Consider the following 23,396-nt stretch of genomic DNA (forward strand, 5'->3'; position numbering starts at 1 on the left):
GACCATTATTAGGTCCAGACTTTCAGAGCTTGTCATGAGGAGCAAGTTATCTGCTAATACCTCCTGGAGGAACAAGAAACCAAATTAACTGACAACTTTGACACTACAGGCCATGGAATTGGCACACACTCAAGTTCTTTCAGTTTACTAGTCAATAAAGAGGTGACAGCTGTCAAAATTGACACAGTGGTGTCCATAACTTGGAGCTAATCAGGGGCTGGTCCACAAAGCTTTTCCATCTTGCAGAGATGGCTCCTGCACCGAGTTATTTTCAAACCTACACTACCACACTTCCTTGTCCCCAAATCCAAGTTTCCTGAGGCTGCGCTGCTGGCAGAGGGTTGGATACATGAATAGGTATATCACAAGGATGAAACATACCCCTTTTCCCATATAAGCACTTCACTCTGACCCATGGAGGTCAGATATGATTAAATAGGTAACGCGACACTGAAAACACTTACAAATAAAATGTAGGAAGTCTTAAAATACCTAGTTTTGGGGGATATCAGGCAGCCTGAATAAAACAGTAGATGAAGAACATTCTCCTCTCCCCATCAAAGGCACGTGTGGGTGTAATGAGAAAAATATCTTGCATTCACAATGTAGAACTAGTTTAGGTTACCAACTAAAGAAGCTGGCTATCAGAAAGCTGCTCAAGAACAGCTCACTCCACTGGTAGTTGAGAAGGAAGAGGCAGTTGGACTCATCCTCCGGTTACTGATTTAGTCAGGCAAAATCTGCCTTAGAGACGAATCTTTGCCAGATTACTTTCTTCTCTGTGGTTGGATGTCATTAGGTCAGGCCCTAAATATTGGGGTCCTTAAGTCCCAAAACATAGGGTGCCAGTGAGCTTCTGCTTTCTCCAGCTTGGGGTAGCACACCAGGGGCTTAGAAAACCTAGACTGAGGCTTTAGTTTCTCTGTCTTAATCCTCCACTTCTCAACTTCCCAGGATGGTGGTTCTGAGAAAGCAGGATATTCATACATGTAATGGAGGGGATATTAATTAGTGGAATGATCCACCATGGGACTCAAGGCTAACAACATGCAACGTGCCGGTTGGTCGCTGTGTCTCTTTGGCACACCCTTGCCCTCCAGCAGGCTCTTTAGCCTGTTGCCCAGAAACCACTCTTATCTCTGAAGTCATAGTTCATAGAAGCAGGGAATACTCTCAAGACAGGAATCCACTTTAAGAATATTTTATTTATCTTTTGAGATTACATGTTCATTATTGCTGATCTAATACAATCACTTAGACATTAAGATTTCCAAGAGCCTCTCAGTAATGGTGACCCTTAGAGGTTTTATTTCCTTTCAGTAAGATGACAACGAGGCCTAGATGATTATTTTTATATATATGTATGTATATATAGTTTAGAACTGGTCCACATATAATTTGCTGGTGTTGCCTATTTTCTTTCCATGATTTTCCTTTATTAAAAAGAGCTTAATGCAACAATGCATTCTGATTTCTTTTAAAACTGTAACAAAGTTAATTTTGAGAAAACCATAGGAGCAGCGATTTCAGATCTGTTCAGAGAAAAGCCAAGCAGCAAAAAACCTTCGCAGGAGCACGTGGCCACGGAGAGCCGTGCTCAGATGGGAGGACAGGATGAGGAGGGAGGAGGGGCAGAGGGAGGGTAGACCACAGATGCTTTTTTCTTTTTGGAGAAAAAGAAAACAATATTTACATTACGAAGGCCCCCCCCCCAAAAAAAAAACTAGCACAAATTCATCACAGGGAAAATGGTAAGTATCCCCACAAGCCAAGGCCACATACAGATAGTTAACCTTCTCTCCCATGCTTCCACATACCTAGGATGCATCTAAGGTGGGAGCTTGAGGGAAGAAGACACAGTTGTTCTGATTGCAAGGGTAGAGGGAATAATGACCAAAGTCCAACACTAGGGTAGAAACCAAATTCTCCGGAGGCTTGGGTCTCCTTCTTAATGGCTGATCGACACAGGATCTCCAGAGAGAAAGGAAGAGAAGTCATCTGAAACTCAGGCAAATACCTCACTAAGTATGGGCAGCAACACTAGCAACCTAACCTAGAAGCCCAGTGTGGCTCCTTTTTCATTTGGAATAGGTCTCTTCACTAGAGCAAGGCAGGGCGTGTTCTGTCAGGATCAGCACACAGTAAGCTCTACAGAGAGCCAGGCTTTGCTGAGAAACAGCAGGTTATGATTTTTGGCATAAGAACATTAATAGGCTAGAGTCCAGACATCTGCCTAATGGAATATTATCTGGATATAAGGTACAAAGAATTCAATCTTTTGCAAAAGGGATCTAATTAATATGAACATGAAGGCTGGGTAGACAAATGAAAAAATTAAATGGTCTAGTGGAATTTTAGCATTTCTAATCTGTATGAAAGAATATAGCCATGTACATGGCTTTTTCCCAGTACTTGCTAAGACATATAGCCTCTGATGAACCAGATTATATGGGCTGAGCCTACATAGTATTTAATGAAGCAAACAGCCATTTACCTAAGGTCCACTTCCATACCTCCAAAAGGAGAATCACTTCCAGACCAGCTCCAAGGATATATGTGAAGACAAAGTAAGTTGGAGGTGGAGGCTGGGGAGGAAAGTTCAAGTGGGAAGGTTACAGTGATCCTCGGTGGTCTGGTATTTTCTTGAGTCACCTTGGTCTTGACATTTTGAGGCAAACCATGATGGCGGGGGAAAAGGGAAAAACAAACCTGAGCGTGTAATTAGGGTTGGCAGGGGGTAAAGGGACTCATTTCACTCAAGATTCCTAGCGCCACTCTAGACTTTAACTCTTAGCACCTATCTGATTCCGGTGAAACCCTAAGACCAACAGGTCAGTTTCCAAAAGGAATCAGACTTAGGTGGGACATAAAATTTCATGCTGCTCACATTACTAATTGTTTGTACTATTGGAGTTACTCAAGAAACGACCTCTGGAATACAGACTCCTATGATGGAGAAGGCCAGAACATAAAAAGATATCCCAACGGGGAAGAAATACCACAGACCAAACTGCAGAGACACTGGATTTCAGTTTCATCAATCGCTGGACGTCTGATAAAGTTCAACCTAGTCAAACTAGCCTGGATCATCTGGACCCATTGTATAGTGTCATTTCTGTACATTTTAGCCAGTTAGGCTGCTAAGCCCTGCCCAGGAGACAAATAAATACATTCTGCTTCTTTAGGGTATCAATCTGTATGCCCAGAAGATCTGTCCCTTTTGTAAAACCCTACACCCCAAGTCCCTGGGGAAGTATGCCTCTGCCTGATCAGTTTCAGGGATAGTTTTAGGCAGTAAGAGGGTTTCAGGAAGCCATGTTTCACAATGAGACCTTCTGTTCCGAGAGAGTATCAATTTGGAGGGGATTCCTGGGGGCTATCCAGTTAAATGACAAGGAAGTAAAACTGTGGGCTGCCACCCCCCTTTCTGAGCAGAGGTTAGTTGGCTTAGAAAGACAGCAAAAAAAAAGTCTGACAGATAACAGAACTGCTGAGAAAATAATGGAGGCACACTCCTCTTGGAACCAGAAAGTGTTAAAATGGATATCATTGTTTAAGGAGAAGAAAGTAGTCCTGGGCCAAGGAGACTCCCAGTAAGCACAGGCACGGCTGAGTTCTTGGGGTAACTTGCCAAAGCCGTAACCCTCCTTCCTCCCAACCATTCTATAAAGAAGGCAGTGGCAGTGGCGGCCGAGGCTGGGCAGCTAGGCCATGTTCATTCGGTGGCTTCCAAAAGGCCTTACCTGGGGACAAACCAAAGCTAAGAAAGGCAGCTGTTGAACATTTATTCCAGAAAACTCCAGGAAACAAGGAGTCTGGAATCCCTGGACTAACTCCTGCGCCTGGCCGTGAGAAGAAGGACCGCTGCTAAGGCTTCGACGGGGAGTAACGCAAAGGTGCACTGGGAATGGTTACCCACTTCTCTCCTTCCTCGGTCTGTCCTCTGCTGCCCTCACAGCCCTCGGGGCAGCAACCACTCTGGGCCAAAGCGACAGGCACAGGATTCTAGATTTTAATAAATAAATAACCTAATATATAGGGTGAGCACGGCGGGCAGCTGATTGGAGAAGCAGCTTGCTGGGTTCTTTCCTGTATAGGAGTGGAGAAAAGGCTTGGAGTTCTATTCCTTAAAACTTCTTCTGGCTTTGAGTTACAGGAACTTAATACCTGGAGGGAAAAAGAAAGATGAGACTGTGAGGTTATCAGCCTGTGGGGATAGTGGGACATGAGGAGCCTGCCTAGAGGTGTAATAGGGAGGCAGGGCCATTTCTGGAGTGTGTATGCTGAGGGGAGATGATGTGGTGCTTTTTCACACCAGTAAAAAAGGCCAGTATTTCTCCATAGAGGTAAAAATCATATCAAGAAGACGAAATGAAGAAAAGGCAAACTCAGGGAAGGGAGCACTGATGTCTGGAGAAAGCCTCAGCGAGTCCTTTGGGGGTGGCCGTGTGGGAGGGTGGGTTTATTTTTCTGAGTCCGTGTAAATACGGTGATGATGCAAAGACCAATCCCAGTGCAGGAAGCTCTTTGCTGCCCAGGCTTCTTGTTTTCTGGGGAACCCAAGGCACCTGTAGTAATTAGGTTTGAAGGGCCCATTCTTGTTGAGTCCCAGGTACTTGGCCTGCTCATCTGTCAGCTCTGTCAGGTGGGCATCAAAGGTAGGCAGGTGCAGGCTGGCCACATACTCATCTGGAACAGAACACAGAAGCCCAGGGGTAAGCATTCATGCCTTTTGTCTGGCTATTCTCTCCAGGTTAGGCCTTAAGAAGTTGAAAGGTACTTTCTAATTCTTAGAGCTGAATACAAAATGCTCAATTTGCTCACTGGCCCTTAGTTCTAAGGAATCTTAGTTCTCACACTTGGAGCCCATAATGATTTCAAAACCATAACCTTTCTCGCTTACAGGCTGTTTTTATCTGGAACCTCTCCTTCTCCTCAGATGGGAAGGTAAGGGAGAGATGAAAGCATAGTAGGCCTTTGGGTCTACAACAAAGGTTGAGGGGGGGCGACTGATAAATGGGAAGCTCCAACTTTGGTTCTGCCTTGAACTCCATACCTTGAGTCACTCAGAAAAATGAATATTGGTAAATCTGAAAGGAATGACTAAGAATGATAGTACATTGTTTGCTTTGCTTTCAGTGGGCTTAGTTCTCTACATGTTTCTGTTTATGGCCTCTTAGCTGCATACATATTTTTCAGGAGTTTATGTCATTTCCTACGTATTTGTTTGGTCTCCCTAACTTCAGTACATAGTCATTCAGAATATGGACTATTCTCTTTCTTTTATGTCCTTCCAAGGTGTCTAGTCAAGGTGACTGACACATGTCAACTTCCAACAGCTGCTCGGCATCTCGTGCTAAAGCAGAATGAAACCAGAAGCTGGTATATTCCCTGACCTCTGCCTCGGAGCTTATAAAGCACCTGTATCAGTTCAGGTGCTTGAGGCAGGCTCTTTAAAAATTTAAGACAGTTTAATGTTTCTCTTATACAAAACACCCACATAACTAAACTCTCCATAGAAGCTATTCAGCAGCTTCCCTTTGGCCTGAAACAAAGGGGCGAGAGTCAGAAAGTGTAGTAGGAAAGCCTTCTTGGTCTGAGAGAAGTCTCGTAGGGGCTATCTGGAATGCAGTAAGTCAGATGTCAAAGGTAGGGGATGATTCCTCCGCTGGGGGAAAATCTTTTTCTCCTCTGAGATTCTTACATACGAGAGAAAATCCTTAAAAGTAAACTAAATCAAGTAAACTAATTCAAGTAAACTAAATCATAACAAAGTGTCATGACTTCACTGGGGCAACCCATGCGGAAAATGTGGTAAATCCGCTAAGGATGGACGCTAGGAACCGCAGCTCCTACTTTACAGGATAAACATGATCTTCCCCTGCCCGTTCTTAAGCAGTATAATGCCCCCAAACTTCACTTAGCATCTGACTCTGAACTACTTTGGTAAGGATGGGCGTGGAAGAGCGCATGCTTACCCATTTTCTTGGGCAACAGGTAGACATCTTGCTTATAGCGACCCTCAGGAGCATTGTAAAGCTCTATCAGGGCGAGAGCCTAGAAAAGCAGACAGACGGATGCTGACATGCCATTTGCAGCAATCCAGCCCATATCGAGCGAACCCTAATGGTCTTAACGACCCTCACCAGCCCACCGCTTTCCCACTCTGGAGGCCTCACCTGAGTAGTAGCGGTAATTGAGAGCACAAATGTAGGCACTGTGGAGCAGCTTAGGTTCAGCAGGCGGCCCTAGAGAACAAGGATTCAGACGCAGACTGGTTAGGACAAAGTCTCCGGCCCCTGAGGAATAAGGGAAGAGCATGCCTGCCAGTCTCCAAATACTTCCCAACTAACACTGCTGGACAAAAAGCACGTGCTCCATAAATAGAAATTGGAGCACTGACTGACATTTAAGTGAAACTGACTGACATTTAAGTGAAACCACAGAAAGTTCTGAAAAATGTGATGAAGGTAATAGAACAAAGGATCTCTGGGATTATGTACAAAGAATAGAGATGGTCACACGACACTGAGGCTTTGGCTATGGAAGGGTGCATCTGTCTGAATTTCCTACTTTCTACAGCAGAATATTCTCCTTCTGAGGTATTGGCAGTCCCCTGAAAGACTACCCTCAACAATGACGTGGTCAAATCCAGGGGTAATCTCTCCAGGTCGGGAGGAAAGATTTTTTTGGATTTAGGAAGCTGTGATGATTTTTGTGCTTCTTCCTCAGTTTGGTTCTCCTACACTCAAGGACAGTGTTGCATTCTGAGTGGATGATTCCGAGACTAGAAGAGCCAGAACCTGCCCCCAGGGCCATCTTTTCCTACTTTATTTCCTAGGAAACTTGACAACTTTCTTTGCTCAATCACAGGAATCAAAAACAACTGGTCCTTGCTTTTGTCACCAAAATGACTAGACGGGACCGTCCAGAGCAACTAGAAATAAGTCGCCAGACAGTGGGCTGACATCAAAGCAATTAGTGAATATTTAGCAACCTGCCCTCCACCCCCCAGGACAACTCCTTTCTTGTGAGGAAATAATTCAGTCCCTTTACAGATGCTGTAAAGTAGGTGAGGAAGTGAGATAAGGGGAGGATCGGTACAGGGAACAGGAAGGGTACACCAACATAAACGTAAGGGCCCCTAGGTGAAGAAAGTATATATTTTACACTTGCAAATTCAGTTTCTTTAATTTAAACCAAAAAGGAAAAAAAAAAAAAGACAAACTCAAAATTGGAGAAAAGTATTATTATCCTCCTTGTTGTTTTGGCATCTTTCCCTAAGTAAGAGAAAGCGTCCAGGTAACACAATGGTTATCGTTAGAGCCGTCAGGAATTTAAGGACCAGGGAAGAGAAGCTTTCAAGAAAGGAAAAGGGGCCAAACATTGCCATAAAAGGCCATGTGGAATGAAAGTCAAGACTAAGTCTGTGCTAGAAGAAGCCAGGAGAGGGAACTATCAATCAGAGCCAGGATAGAGCTGAGCACGTACTACTGTGCATGTCGGGCCCTGCGCAGGAGAACGGACACTCGAAACCAGGGAAGCTGTCAGCAAAGACAGGACCCACCTGCGGCTTGCCTAAGATAGTCTTAGTTATAGTCAGGAATGTCTACTTTGTGCCTGCTGATTAAACCATCCCACAAGTGACATTATCTCTTTGTAAGCATCACTCACAGTGGCACTGGTTCTATTCATTAATTTCTTTTACAGTAATAGTCATTATCTGACTCAGCCTGTAGAATGACATAGAGAGACAGGATAATTGGTGAAAACTAAGGAACCAAAATAGTTTCTTAACTGTCAAATGAAAATGAAAAGACCTCTCACAATTAGATACAAAATCCATCGATGAAGTAGTTAAGCTTGCGCTTAGGGAGGTGTTGAACAGTATGAGAGCACGAGGAAAGGGGGATCTGGGTATCGGAGTCTCCCCTGTCAGGGCCGAGTCTCTCTCACCAGCCTCAGGTCTTACCTCGGCCAGCAATACTATCCTCTTGCCATCAGGCCATATCACGTGGTCAACTTGGGATCTCACTCGCTCCCAGGTCAGTTCCGGTGTCCGCAGACTCGCCTGGAATACATACAGCAAGCACACCGTCAGCCATGCCAGGCCCCACTTGGTGGACGGAAAGATGTTGAAGGGAGCCATTTCAAATAGCAAGTTGAAAGGAGCAACCAACATGCCAGATGGAGAATACCTGTCCTGGGTTGGTTAGGACTGTTCCATTTCAGGAAATTTAATCTTAGGCCCAGCCAGGGAGAGATCACTCAGGATGGCATTCCACAACATATACAGTACGCCCACTCTCTGCTGAGCACAGTAAAAGGTGCTATGGGAAATACAAAAGAAACCAAAGACATGGTTTCTGCCTTCAAAAAGCTCTTATTTTGGTTGAGGACGCAAAACAATACATATGTGAGGCGGGGGAAAGCCTTTAAGATACTTACAAAGCAACATGCAAACAAGTGCAAATTAATACAGTGCAAACTGAATACATAAGTGCCGAGGAGACACGCGCACACACAAAGAGCATCAGGGCTGAGTGAGATTAGTCAGAAAAGGCCCAATGTCCTGAACAGAGCATGCTGGGGCCCAAGTCCTGCCCTCACGTCCCAGTGTCCCCATTTCTACCTTCTGAACGATGGTGGTTCACCCTAAAGTTACAGAAGCTTTGTGACCTAAGTGCGAATGTGAAGTAGCCTTTAGAGAAATGCTTAACGGTACAGTAAAGCTCCCAATGGCTCACCCTCCTTCCATTTCTGTACATTGTATATTCCGAGAACAAGAGGAGAAATGTTAAGTGTATTAACAGCAGCAATCAAGTAACAGTCACAGGGTTTAGACGGAAGACAACTTTCTTCTTCCAATAGGCAATGCCTAAAATAGAAAGGGAAGCCATCGTCTAAGACTGCCTAGTGCCTCAAACTGGTAAAGTTGAGAAGTTCTGCCAAATCGCTGTTTTTAGACAAATAAAGAGAAACACTTCAGATATACAGTAATTATTTACTAAGTGCACACTACATTCTAGGCACTGCAGTAAAGGACTCGGTGATAGATAGCGCTGTGGACTCCTCTGCTGGACTGTGGGCTGTTTATAGATAGGGGCTGTATCTTCTTTTCAGTATCAGCCTAGTGGGAAAGACAGACACGTAATGATATTTCAGTATATTCAGGGCTGTATTAATGGTCTGGTCCATTCATCAGGTAGATGGGATATAAAAAAATTTCTCAAGATGTCAGTTTCATAAATTGGTCACCTTTCTAGAGGGCAATTTGGCAGCAGCTAACAAAATTTTGTATGTACCTAATCCCTGACCAATCTTTTTATTTCTTTTTTTTCCACCCTGTCACCCAGCCCCGACCAATCTTTTAAGGTTCTCTATCCTATAGAAATACTTCTTTAAGTTCAGAAGTGTAAGTGTCCAAGAACGTTCATCTAGGGTTATTTATAATAGGGAAAATGTAAATCAACATGTAAATGGCTAATCAGGATAATTCCATACAATGGAATATTGTGCAATTTTTTAAAAAAAGTGTATCTATATGTATTGGCATGAAAACAATTCCTTATTACTTAATGAAAAATAAAATCGAGTTACAGAATAATATAATTTCAATTACATACATTTTTTACTTACTTTAAACATATTTATATTGTTTGAAATTTTTAAGCTAAAAAAGTATTACTATAAAATTACAATTATAAAAAGAAATTTTGTAAATAAACACTATAAATAGAGTTACAAAGAAATTTAAGTAAGCAGACAACTTGGGGAAGTTAGGCATGTACAAGGGAAATCCCTGAACCTTTTGAAATATCATCACGAAGGCATTAACCACAAAGAGCCAAGAGATGCTCATGGGTAACACTGGTGACATTTATTGAGATCACGGGACTTTAAAGTACTTCAGGTTCTTAGTGCCTCACACTCCTAATCTTCCAGAAGATGAGCAATGTTGGTGACTGGGAGGAAAGAGCTACTCCATGACTAACAAGAAAGTATTTCTAATACCCGTCTTAGAAAGTACTTCCTGAGAAAAAAAGACATGGTGGAATCAAGGAAAGCACACTTCTTATGAACATCACAAAATGAGCAATGCCTAGAGTAGAGGCAGCTCACAGGAGCACAGGAATCGCTGTGCCGCAGGCCAAAGGCCTGAGGGTCACCTTAAAAGCGGGATTTGAAGAGCTGTCCCTGCAGCTCCATCAACGCATCTGGGTCTATCAGGCAGTCATGCTGCTCATGAGAAGGGTTTCCTATGGCTCAGCACAGCTTTGCAAGAATTTCTCTTAAAGGCATCCAATTGTCTTTACTGTGGATTTATAATCACTAAACAATCTACGAGGAAAACGCTCCCTAATGCAGACTACATTCCCAAACTAGGTGTGTGTCTTACTGTAAATCGGCCAGTCACTATGCTTGCACAAGTTGGTGGTACACGATTCTGAACAATGTTCAACTGTGGTTCTAGTGCCACAAAGCATGGAGTCAATAGCAAGTCTCAGGTAGCACTTCTTTGGCCGGCAAAAACTTTTAAAGCCTGGTTTAACCACCTGAGTTGCGAAGCTTACAGCCATACAGACCTTCTATGTGATGCAGGTGGGTAAGCAGTCTGCTTCCAAGGGACAGGACATAGGTGTAAGACGCGGCCAAAAGGCAGCTGAGAGCACAGTCCCTGTCACAAGCTCCCAAAGTATTCACAGGATAAATATCCCTCAGAAACAAATGCAGCTTTCTAAATGACTAATTTTTGATGAGCTAGCTATAGTTATTCCTAAAAATGCAACAGTCAACATCTCGAGGTTGGGTAAAGCTATAAATTTCTACTTAAACACACACACACACACACACACACACACACACACACACACCCCTTAAACTTTTGAATACAAAAAATATCTGGAAAGCCCTGGCTGGGTGGCAGACAGACAGATCCAGAGCTTCCCGGACAAGAAACCAGTACTATACAAAATGTTAAAGGGTCTTCTTTAAGAAGAAGAAGAAAAAAAAAATGAACAATAAGCCCTGGCCAGGTAGCTCAGTTGGTTAGAGCATCATCCCAATGCAGCAAGGTTGCAGGTTCAGTCCTGGTCAGGGCACATACAAGGATCGACCAGTGAATGCATAGATAAATGGAACAACAAATCAATCTCTCTCTCTCTCTCTCAAATCAATCAATGAAAAAACAATAAAATGGCAATAAACACATATCTATCAAAAAATTAATAAGCAAAACATAAATGGACTCATAAACACAGAGAACATTTTGACAGTTGCCAGATGGGAGGGAGGTTTGGGTGATGGGTGAAAAAAAGCGAAGAAATGAAGAAATACAAATTGGTTGTTACAGAATAGTAATGGGGATATGAAGTAAGCACAGGGAATATAATCAATACTATTCTAATAACTATGGATGGTGCCAGATTGGGTGCAAGACTGATTGGGACGATCACTTAGTAAGTTATATAATGTCTAATCACTGGGGCATACACCTGAAACTAATATAATGATATATGTCAACTGTAAGTCAGATTTTGTCAGTCACCTAAAACCATCCAATGGCTTCCCCTGTACCCAGAATAAAATCCCAAATCCTACCATGGAGCTAACAAAGCTCTACGTAACACGTACTCCTTGAGTTGTCTCCTATCCCATCCCCTGGCTCATTCTGTTCCTGCCAAGATGGCCTCCTTTCTGTTCCTCAAACATTTTAAGCACTTTCTACACCTCAGGGTCTTTCACTCACCACTCTCTCTGAATAGAATGCTCAGAGGGCTTGCTCCTGCAATTCATTTAGGTTTTTCTTCAAATGTTATCTCCTTAAAAAGACATTCCTTGATCACCCTAACGAAAACAGCAACCACCATGTCTTCGTCTGGCTGTTTTTCTTCCACATTAGGCACCGACAATAATTGTCTATTTATTTATTAGCTGTCCCCTACATTAGAGTATAAAGTTCAGCATATTGTTATTCACTGCTATTCTTCAGACAAGCACTTGGCACAAGGCAGAGCAAATATTCAATACAAACTTGCTAAGTAGGGAAAGGACATTCTGGTTTCAGTTGTTAGTTGAGTTTGCTATTTCCTTACATTTTATTTTGTATGCCCTGTGACACTACCATCAAAGGTTGAGTAACTTAATTTTTTTCTAAAGCTCTTCTGAGCATCACACTCTCTGGACTACTTGGTTTGGTCATGTACTTTCTAAGAAAAGCACAAAAAGAAGCGAGAGATGGCCTTTGGCTAGTGTCCCCAGCAGATACTGGGCTACCCAGCAATACTAGCAAAACTAGGCCCCATTTCAACAGAGGTCAGGGTGATCCTCTAAAAATAAAACCCATTCTTTTAAAACAGAAGTCAGATTGTTATAAACCCTATGAGGGCTCCCTTTTTCTCTCAGAATACAATCAGGACCCTGGCTGGTGTAGCTCAGTGGATTGAGCGCAGGCCTGCGAACTACACGATCGCAGTTCCATTCCCAGTCAGGGCACATGCCTGGGTTGCAGGCCAGTTCCCAGTGGGGGACTCACGAGAGGCAACCGTACATTGATATTTCTCTCCTTCCCTTCCCCTCTAAAAGATAAATAAATAAAATCTTTTTAAAAAAAGAATATAATCAGGAATTCTTACAGTGAGACCCTGTAAGGTCTGGCTCATCACCTCTCTGACCTCATCCTGATATGGTCAGACTTGTGTGTGGGCTGCCTTCAGAGGAGAGATTACCTTCCCAATTTGAAGTTAATCTAGAAATCACAAGAAGGTAATACCACAACACGCAGGTAAACGAATTTTTTAAAAAATCTAGCCTAGAAGTAAAATGTCCTGAATTTTGAGTTCTAATTTCATTTTTTAATCAAAGCAATGATTAAATAATGTACTTAACTTCTTAGTTTCCCAAACTGAAAGTCAAGGATAAGAATAATGTCCCAAGGGGCGGCCAAGAGGATGAAATGAGATAAAGTAAAAATGTAAAAATACATAATTGCACTTGGAGTTATTTTTATTTCAGTGCTTGAGAGTTTAGAAGGGGGAAAATTCCTTCCCCTTTCCCTTAATCAGAAAATTTCTCATTAGGGCTTAGAGTAGGGACAACATTGCTTAAGCTTTTCCCATCGGGGGCTCTATAAGCAGATCAATCCAGAAAAGTACAAGCATGAGCTAGACAGTTTTAGACATATTAATATCTTAGACTATTTACTAAAGGGCAGTATGGCAAAACTTAACAACAACTACAAAAAGAACTAAGTGATTCATTATAAGCAAAATATCATGGTAAAACAGGATCATGGAGCCATGCCACTCAGAAACCTCAAGGGTAGAAACAGGCTTTGGGAGGTTGTTTGTCCAGCTATTTTTATAAATAGAAGAACAGAGCAGAGTTAAAAAGAGACGCCATTTAAAACAGATACTATGAGAAACCATTTAAAATAGATATTATCCAATAGGCTCTCAGTAGGTGAGCTGGTCCTTACCTGGCAATGCCGAAGCTCAATCAGAGCAGCCCTCAGTGGGGACAGAAGCATGCTTTGCTTGAGCCATTTACCCAGAGAGAAATATAGTTGTGCCAGAAAAATGCCACAAAAAATTTAAAACCAGAGTGCAAGTCACAATGAGAGATACTTTGGTAAGTCTGAAAAGAAATAAATAACACTTCTAGTAACTATTACTTGGGCAACTTAGTTGGACCAAGTGTTATATTGGATTGAAAAATTTTAGGGTAAAATAATTAAATTAGAGGGCCAAAGTGATATATTTTCCAGGTTTGAGGAATACGAGGAACACGTGCCACTGAGTTGATTGTGGCACCTGCAGATCTAATCGCTACACGTTTGGAAAACAGTCCAGGGGAGACTGAGCCCAATGAAAGAGGGAGCGAGAGAAAAGAAACCACAGGGTTCGCCAGACACCGTCAAACAAACGTAAGCCATGTTCTCATTCCAGCACATAGATTTCACTGCCTGGACTTACTTCCTTAAACCAACCTACTTATCTCACTTTTATGGTAAGATTAAACATCCCCAAGATAATGACTACCATTTTATAAAAACTGACTCCCATTTATTATACGATTTTTATAGTTTTGAATTTACACAGCTCTGACTCCTAAACATAAAGATAAAATGGCTTACAGTGTAAGTAGGTATGAAGCTTGGGTGGAAGACAACAATCATTTGAAATGATCACGTGGAGACAAGGAAGCGTTACCCACAAGCACAGATCACAGGGCTAGTAAGTGCACAGACTGTGGACGGCTCTGCCAGGACAGGCACATTCAGGACGGCTGGCGACCCTGCTCTTTCCTCTTCCAGTTTTTTTTCTTGGCAAAGAGAAAAGAAAAAGCCCCCAGTGACGAGTCACTTAATCTTACCACATCGATCTCCGTGTTGGAATGGCCCATGTTGCAAACAATGCAGCTGTTCTTCATGCGGTCCAAGTGCTCTCTGGTCACTACGTTCTTGTTCCCTTAAAGACAGAAGAGACGGCCATGTGAGAAGGGACGAAGCTGGACCCCTACCTCACACCACACGCACAATTTAACTTGAAGTGGATCAGAGGCCTAAATGTAAGAGCCCAAACTAAAACTCTTAGCGAAACAATAAATCTTTCTAACCTTAAGTTAGCTCATGGTTTCTTAGATATAACATCTAAAGCACGAGAACCAAAACAAACAAACAAACAAATAAACAAACCGAACCACACTGAAATGAAAACTTTTGTGCTACAAATATATTTGCAAATCATACAACAGATAAGCAACTAGTATCCAAAACTTGTAAAGAACTCTTAGACAACTCAATGAAATGACAACCCAACTTAAAAACAAACAAATGCCCTGACTGGTGTGGCTCAGTGGGTCGGGTGTCATCCTGAAGCCAAAAGGTCACCAGTTCAATTCCTAGTTGCAGGCGAGGTCTCCAGTTGGAGGGGTGCAAGAGGCAGCTGGTTCCCTCAAACATCGATTATTTCTCTCTTGCCCTTTTTCCCTCCCTTTATTTCTCTCTAAAAATAATAAAATCTTTTTGAAAAAATGAGTAAATGACCCATCTAGACATTTCTTTAAGAAAAAGATGTACAAACAAAGATGTGCCGAGAGGCACATGGAAAGATGCTCAGCATCATCAGGGAAGCGCACAGCAAAGCCACAGTGAGATACTGCTTCACGCCTGCTGGGACGGCATCGGCAAAAGGCAGACATCAGCAAATATTGACAAGGATGTGAAGAAACTGCAGTTCTCATGCATAAAATGGCGGGGTCCCTTTAGAAAAGTTTGCAATTCCTCAAAATGTTAAAAGCAGAGTTACCATGTGATCCAGCAATTCCACCTGAAGGTACATTGTATATACCCAAGAAAACTGAACACATGTTCACAGAAAAACTTTCACACAGGGTTCACAGCGGCATTATTCTTTTTCTGAACTACATTCAATATTATTTTGTATTTGTTTTAGGTGTACAGGATAGTGGTTAGACAATCATATGCTTTACAAAGGGGTCCCCCAACTATCTATGGCATCATACATTGTCATTACAATATTACTGACCATATGCCCTATGCTGTACTTTACATCCCTGTGACTGTTTTGTGGCTACCAATTTGTACTTCTTAACCCCTTCACCTTTTCCACCCAGTCCCCCAACCCCCTCTCTTCTGTCAACCAGCAGTCTGTTCTATGTATCTATAAGTCTGTTTCTATTTTGTTTGTTCATCTGTTTTGTTCTTTAGATTCCACACATACAATAAACGAAATCACACGGTATTTGTCTTTCTCTGTCTCACTTCACTTAGCATAATACCCTCTCAGTCCATCCATGCTGAAGCAAATGATAAGAGTTCATATTTTGTACAGCTGCATAATACAGGTATATATGTACCACAACTTATTTTATACCCTTGTGTAATAATGGGCACTGGGGTTGCTTGCATATCTTGGCTATTGTATATAATGCTGCAATGGACATAAGGGTACATATATCCTTTTGAATTAGTGTTTGTGGTTTCTACAGATATAGACCCAGAAGTGGAATTGTTGGGTCGTAAGGCAGATCCATTTTTAATTTTTTGAGGAACCTCCGTACTGCTTTCCACAGCGACAGCAGCATTTTTCTTAATAGCCTAAAAGTGAAGGCAACTCAAGCGTCCATCAACTGATAAATGGATAAATAAAATCTGGTACAGTATATCCTTAAAATGGAATAGTATTCAGCAATACAAAGAAATAAAATATTATGCATGCCACAATATGAACATTGACATGTTGAATTAAAAAGATCCAGTAACATAAGACCACATACTGTGTGATTCCATTTATACAAAATGTCTAAAATAGGCAAATCCACACAGACCCATGAATGGTTGCCTGGGGCTGAGGGATGGTAGAGGGCGGAATGAGAAGCGACTGCTCACAGTATGAGGTTTCTTTTGGGGGTGATGAAATTGTTCTGGAATTAAGCCCTGGCTGGTGTAGCTCAATGGATTGAGTGCGGGCCTGTGAACCACACGACCGCGGTTCGATTCCCAGTCAGGGCACAGGCCTGGGTTGCAGGCCAGTTCCCAGCAGGGGACTCATGAGAGGCAACCATACATTGATATTTCTCTCCTTCCCTCTAAAGATAAATAAATAAATAAATAAAATCCTAAAAGAAAAAAAAAAAGTTCCAGAATTAAAAAACAGACCTTTTTAAAGCAAAAACAAACAAACAAAGAAAACCACTGGCCCTGCCTGGGTGGCTCAGTGGGTTGGAACATCGGCCTGTACACCAAAAGGTTGTGGGTTTGATTCCCAGTCAGGGCACATAGCAAGGTTGCAGTATCGACCACTGGTTGGAGCACATGGGAGAGGCAACCCATCGGTGTTTCTCTCTCTCTCACACAGATGTTTCTCTCTCTCTCCCCCTCTCTCTAAAAATCAATAATAAAATATTCTCGGGTGAGGGTTAAAAAATAACAACTAAATAAACCATTGAAGAGTACATAGGGTGAATTTTTTGATATGTGGATTATATCTCAATAAAAAAGTTAGTTTGTGATGGTTGTATGAGCATATGAATTTGGTAAAAAAACTTTATAAACTCAAGTGGGTGAAATCTATGGTTATGTGAGTTAGATCTCAATAAATCTGTTTTTAAAAATAGATTAATGGACTGATGGGAGGCAAGAACAGTTTCTTGTGATCCCTCTTCTCTGCCCCCAGAACTTCCTGAGCCTACATATATACTTTTATTCTTAAATATTCCAATTTTCTTCCTCTAAAATGTAATTATAAAAGAAAACCGATACTCCAACAGTTTATGGTTCTACCATAAAGATAAAATGGCAGTCCAAGAGAGCTAGCCATTTCTGCATACTCCTCTCTAAAACTCAAAGTCTACCTCTTTTGAATTAACACAGCTGCCTTTCCCCCTTTCTGTAACTATAAAGAATCTTGCTCTACCCTTGCTTTAATTGCAGAGACAAAAAAGAAATATATATTAGTTTTGGAAGTAAAATTAAAAAATCAAATGTACAAATATAAGATCTGGCTTCCCAAATAAAACTCGTCCCTAGCCATCTCTCTGGTGGTTGAAAATAGATAGAGACATAGAACAAAGAGATGGGAAGGAAACTTCCTCTAGGAATGACCCGAAGGTACACTTTTGGTCAGAGCTCCAAAGAGACAGGAAGAATACAAAAGGTTGACTGGTTTTTGGACAACTATTTCTGGCTTTCAGAGTTTGGTTTTGTTCAGAACATTTTCAGTCATCATTTGTTCCATAAAAGTGTTCCCAAGTGCCACCCCATTTTACGTGTTATAATCATACCTGTACAGGTAATAACAATATCCACTTGTCGGATGACCTCATTCAATTTCACCAGTCGGAATCCATCCATACTGTAGAAATAAAACATGATCAATAAACCAAAGTAGACAGCTCACAAGCTTCTTACCACAGAACCTCCTAAGCTATTGCCAGTGCTCTGGGACCTACACTGTTGCTGCTTCTTGATAGAGCTGAACTATACTTAGCAGAGAAGAATTCAAATCAGTTCATAGAGGACAGAAAGAAAAGGTTCTTTCACATCACTGGAACCCAATTCTTCTTGAAAATACGGAGACAGTGTCAACCATGAGATTCCCCAATCAAGTTTCTAGTAAGTGCCATTGCACCATTGCACCTACTCCCCACGGAAACTGTTCTCCCCAAGATCATCAATGATCTCCTGAATGCCAAAGTGGAATTTTTTAGACTCTTGTATTATTTGATTTCCTTTGCTACATTAAACATTCTTTGCCTTCTTAAATCACTATGCTCCTTGGAGCCCATGACACTGTTTTTCCTACTTCTCTGATTGCTCCTTCTCAGTCTCAGTCAATCTTTAAATGTTGGTACAGCATAGGGCACTCTTTTCTCTATTCTTTTTTTAAAATATTTTTTAAAATTTATTTATCTTTAGAGAGGAAGGAAAGGAGAGGAGGAGAGAAATATCAATGTATGGTTGCCTCTCATGAGTCCCCTGCTGGGAACCGGCCTGCAACCCAGGCACGTGCCCTGACTGGGAATGGAACTGCGATCGTGTGGTTCGCAGGCCAGTGCTCAATCCACTGAGCTACACCAGCCAGGGCTCTATTCTTTTTTTTTAAATCCTCACCCAAGAATATGTTTATTGATTTATTTAATCAGAGAGAAACATTGATGTGAGGGATAAACACTGATTGGTTGCCTCCCCTACACTCCCTGACCCTGCAACCTAGCTATGTGCCCTGACCGGGGATCGAACTGGCAACTTTTGGGGATATGAGACAATGCTGCAACCGAGAAGCCGGGCCTGGGCCTCTTTCCTCTACTCTTTCAGCACTTCTCATACCCTTTCCTCAGCTATAAATGACCCCTCATAGGTGGCTGACTTGTTCATCTGTATCTTTAGCTGAGATCTCTCCAAAGCTTCAAAGCCACGGATTAATTATCTGCTGGAGAGCTGTTTTTGGATGTCCCACAAGGATCTCAAACCGTGTTTGAAAAGAAAATCATTATCTTCTCCACACCCCGAACCCTATCTATTTCTTTTTCTATATTGATTATTAGCATTAACTGTTCGCCCAACTGTACAAGCCAAATAAACTAGAATATCTGAGCCTACTGACTCTTCTTAATTGAAGCTGTCACCAAATGTGGTTGATTCTTTTTCCTAAATTCCTTAAAATCTCTAGAATCTGTCCGTTCTTCTCCATACATGCTGGCCTTGCTTACGTTCAGGCTTTATTTATTTATTTATTTTGTCTATGTATGTTACCTACAGTAGCTCCTGGCCCAGTTTCATCATTTCCAGGTTTATGCCTCTCTAATTCATTTTGTGGTATGTTTTCCCTAAACACAATTTGGATCATGTCACTTCCTTGTTTGAAAGACTTCAGTGAGACTGCCTGCTCTCAGGATAAGACCCAAATACTTATACTGATATATGATTATGCTGACATATGATTCCTACCTCAGATATTATCCTCCTCCCAAATTTATCCCAGCAGCCAGCTACATTAAAATACTTCAAGCTTCTTTGGTTCGCAGGCCTACACTCAATCCACTGAGCTACACCAGCCAGGGATAAAATACTTCAAGCTTCTTAAATAAACTGTGCTCTCTCCTTCCTTTGTGACTATGGAATTTATTTCCAAACTAAGAAATCAGTTACACAAGTTTTAAGACTGTACTGACCCCTCTTTCAACCCTGCCCCCTTGCTCATTTGTTAGATGTTTCTCCTTTGTGCTCCTAAAAGAGCATGTGCTGTCTACCTTCACCATAGCACTTACTGCACTGCGCAGTGGTTCCTTTCCTGTTTGTCCTGTCTCATTCATCTCATTCAGCCTTACCACAGAGCATAGTATCTAATGTATTGTAAGTGATCAATTCATGGGTAGAATTTGAATCAGTATCTCAATCGGTATTAAAACAAGTTCAGGTTTCTCTAATGAATCTTGAAAGTATTAGAATGGTGTGCTGGATCCCTGGGCTACCAACTCTGCTGGGGAAATCTGTGAGTTTATGGCTAGGACGTATGAGGAATGGTAGGACAGGGAGAAGTGGTTACGATGAAATCTTTATGCCATGCCTCATCTATCCTGGGTACTTTCTTTTTTCTTTTTTTAAATTTTTATTTATTTACACCGAGGGGAAGGGAGGGAGAGAGGGAGAGAAACATCCATGTGGTTGCCTCTCAAACAACCCCACTGGGGACCTGGCCGGCAAACCCAGGCATGTGCCCTGACTGGGAATTGAACTGGTGACCCTTTGATTCCCAGGTTGGCACTCAGTCCACTGAGCCAGACCAGCCGGGGCTGTCCTGGCTACTTTCCTCTGGAGGGTTAGTGGTACAGACTGGGTGGGTTACCCAGGCTACAGACACCGGGGCTTTGCAGTACTTTTCAGGGACAGTGGTCCCTCCATCCTGTTGAGGATGAAGAGACAATATTAATAATAGCTATCATTCAGTGAGCATTTATAAAGTATGTGGCAGCAGGGCTGTACTTTATATAATTATATGATTATTATATATGCTCATGCATTATAACATAAATATATAATTATGTTACTGAACTTTCACAACTCTTTGAGGTACGTAAGAGTACTCACATTTTATAGATGGGAAAGAAACTATTCTCTTTTTATAACTTTTACTTTTGGAATCATTTCACACTTAAGAATTATAAAAATATAGCCCTGGCTGGTATGGTTCAGTGGATTGAGTGCTGGCCTCCGAACCAAAGGGTCACTGGTTCGATTCCCAGTCAGGGCACATGCCTGGGTTGCGGGCCAGGTCTCCTCCAGGGGGGGAGACCCACATACCTGGGTTGCAGGGGACACTTGAGGAGCAACCACACATTGATGTTTCTCTCCCTCCCTTTCTCCCCTCTTCCCCTCTCTCTGCAAATAAATAAAATCTTTTAAAAAATCGAGAATATTACAAACAACTCCCACACACTCTTCACTCAGTTCATAGATTTTACCCTTAATTTGGATTTGTCTGGTGTGTCCTCCTGATTAGACCTAGGCTATACAGTTTGGGGAGGACTGCTGTAGAGGTGTCCTTTCAGTGCATCACACGAGAAAGGATCTGGTACCAGCCTGACTCTGTTTGGATCGTTTTTCAAAGGGAGAAGGATTATACATGGAGAAGGTAAGGGGCTACTTGTTCTCCAGGTCAAGGCTGGGGCTATTTCCATAGGAATTCTAAATTTTAGCCTTCCTGATAGTCTTTGTTCTCTCTGAGCAGAGCTCCTTGATCGCTGAGAAACAGACGTGTACAGCTAACGGCAGCCTCTTTCAGGATCGGGGCCCCTCTCAGTTAAACTGTGGAGTTACCCAGGCCATTCTCTGGAGGCAGCTACAAGGTCACAGGTTAGACCGTGGTGCCGAGGAGAAGGCAAGTCTCCTCCTGCGTGCTTACCAGGCTTGAAGAGCGCAGATGGGGTCAATCTCGGTCACATACACAATGGAGCCCATGGCTTTTAAGGCAGCACAGCACCCCTTCCCCACCTGAAAAAAGGAGAAAGCACACATAATAAGCAAAGTCAACAAGAAAACAGTTTCTCAAAGCTTCTGGTAAAGTGTCCCCCATTTTACGCCCCCAAAGGAATTTCAATGAATAGATTCATGCGTGGGGAGAAATAAGAAAAACAAATAAATGAATGCGGCTCATACAAACTCCTAGCCCCTGCTTAGCACACGCATGTGCATAAGAAACACCCACTCTCACGATTTATAATCAAAACACAAGCTAAAGAACATCAGAAACTAGAATAGTCAGAAAATCAACTTAAGAAAAAAATGGCAAAAATGCAAAGGGAAAAAGAAACATTTTATTTTAACCACAGAGTCTCCAAAGACTGCCCACCGACCCCACATCTAAAGTGGTGGATGAACATCCTCTTACGTCCATGAAAAATTCTACTTTATTTTAGCAAAATGTATTTTAAACACCGAATACCTGAAAGGGTGAGCCTTACCTCTCCATAGCCGCAGACCACCACCTGCTTACCACCAAACATCATGTCTGTTGTCCTTTTCAGTCTGGCGGAGAAAAAAAATCCATCAGAAAAATCTTTTCATTTCTCCCTTGAGATTAGATTGTGCTCCTTGTTTTCATGTTTTATGGATTCCCCCCTCCCCTAATTTTGAAAGAAAACCTGGTTTTTATCCTATAAAAATGTTTAATACCAGAAAGAAAGGTTTAATAAAATATGTGTTTTTCTCACTCCACTCCATCCATTCAATTGCAACTATATGTCAGTTTTGTTTTTTCCTTCTTTCTTTCCCCTTGTTCTGGAAGTGGTACAGAAGGGAAGGAGCTATAAACTACAAAGTAACTTTTAAACATTAAAAGGTTTTCAACTAAAAGCAGCCTATTCTGAAATAGAAAATATTTGTGGATCATTCTACTTATCTGTTAACCTCTCCTGTTGAAGAGTTCACCCTGTCTTTTTAATGATTTGACAACTCCACCCAAGAGGAACTAGTGTAACTCTCTAAACCCAAATGAAACTCAGTAAATACCCATTACGTGCAGAGGCAATTCTTAGTTGAGTGAAGCGAGAAGTCTAGTCTGGCGGGACCACACTCAAAAATCGAGGTTTAGGAGAATGGCCCTGGAGGGGCTGGCAGAGCAGGGAAAATCAATAGTTCGTATTTCTCAGCCTCCTTTGCTTTGACCAACCTGCACCCTTTCTGCCTCTTTTCCCAGCTACTTCCTGCAGTCTTCCCTGACTACAAATGGCTACGTGGTGGAAAGGAAACTTCGCCCACCAACTCTCGCCACTCTGCAAATGATAGGCTAAGACCTGGATGGATTCCAGTTAGGTAGGGATTTCTCTGTGATCTTGGGGACTCACATTTGCCTCAAGGTTCAAGGATAAAGGATAGAAAAGACATCAGTCAAAGCTTCTGGTAAAGTGTACACCACTTTACACCCCCAGAGGAGTTTCAATGAACAGATGTGTTAGGGGGATGGAGGTGGGCTGTCTGGTGGCGTGTGTGTCATGTCAAGTCTCCGACTTCTAATTCTTCTAGTCCCAGGCCCTCTAGAAGAGTTCCTAAAATACAATCTATTTTATGATCTGAAAATCACATCTGGGATATTCTTAGTCTCCCTACCTCAGTCTCCAGAAGTGTACATTTGCACTGCTTTTTGGCAGTGCAGACCAATTACAGAAGCGCCCTCTCGGAGTCAGTGGGCCATTCCCACAGAGCTCATGGTGTATTGCACAGCCAGCTCAGGACTACAAAAGCTTGGTCCCTGACCCTTTCCTCATATGGACTCTGTTGGGCTGAATGTCCCCTCCTCTCCACTGCAGTCTTCCCTGGGGCGGCACACTTTGCCTTCTCTTTAATTCCTCCTGCTCTCAACTCCGCTAAGAGGAAC

General features: G+C 42.2%; 1 protein-coding gene across 4 annotated transcripts in view; it reads right to left on the reverse strand.

Moving 5' to 3' along the window:
- Positions 1-1,185: 1,185 nt before the first annotated feature.
- Positions 1,186-23,396, reverse strand: part of AHCYL2 (adenosylhomocysteinase like 2) — a 156,758-nt gene continuing 134,547 nt past the window's right edge. For all 4 annotated transcript variants that reach the window (XM_037049220.1, XM_037049219.1, XM_037049221.1 and 1 more), the window contains exons 9-17: positions 21,985-22,048; positions 21,426-21,514; positions 17,806-17,876; positions 14,374-14,468; positions 7,973-8,071; positions 6,180-6,248; positions 5,979-6,057; positions 4,569-4,689; positions 1,186-4,167 (exon numbers count right to left, since the gene is read on the reverse strand). In XM_037049220.1, the coding sequence (XP_036905115.1) occupies positions 4,161-4,167; positions 4,569-4,689; positions 5,979-6,057; positions 6,180-6,248; positions 7,973-8,071; positions 14,374-14,468; positions 17,806-17,876; positions 21,426-21,514; positions 21,985-22,048 (694 nt within the window). In that variant the 3' untranslated portion in view covers positions 1,186-4,160. The remainder of the gene's footprint in view (positions 4,168-4,568; positions 4,690-5,978; positions 6,058-6,179; positions 6,249-7,972; positions 8,072-14,373; positions 14,469-17,805; positions 17,877-21,425; positions 21,515-21,984; positions 22,049-23,396) is intronic.

The sequence above is a fragment of the Sturnira hondurensis genome, unplaced genomic scaffold (genome assembly GCF_014824575.4).
Source record: "Sturnira hondurensis isolate 20B ecotype Veracruz unplaced genomic scaffold, ASM1482457v3 Scaffold0006437, whole genome shotgun sequence".
Taxonomy (NCBI): Eukaryota; Metazoa; Chordata; class Mammalia; order Chiroptera; family Phyllostomidae; genus Sturnira; species Sturnira hondurensis.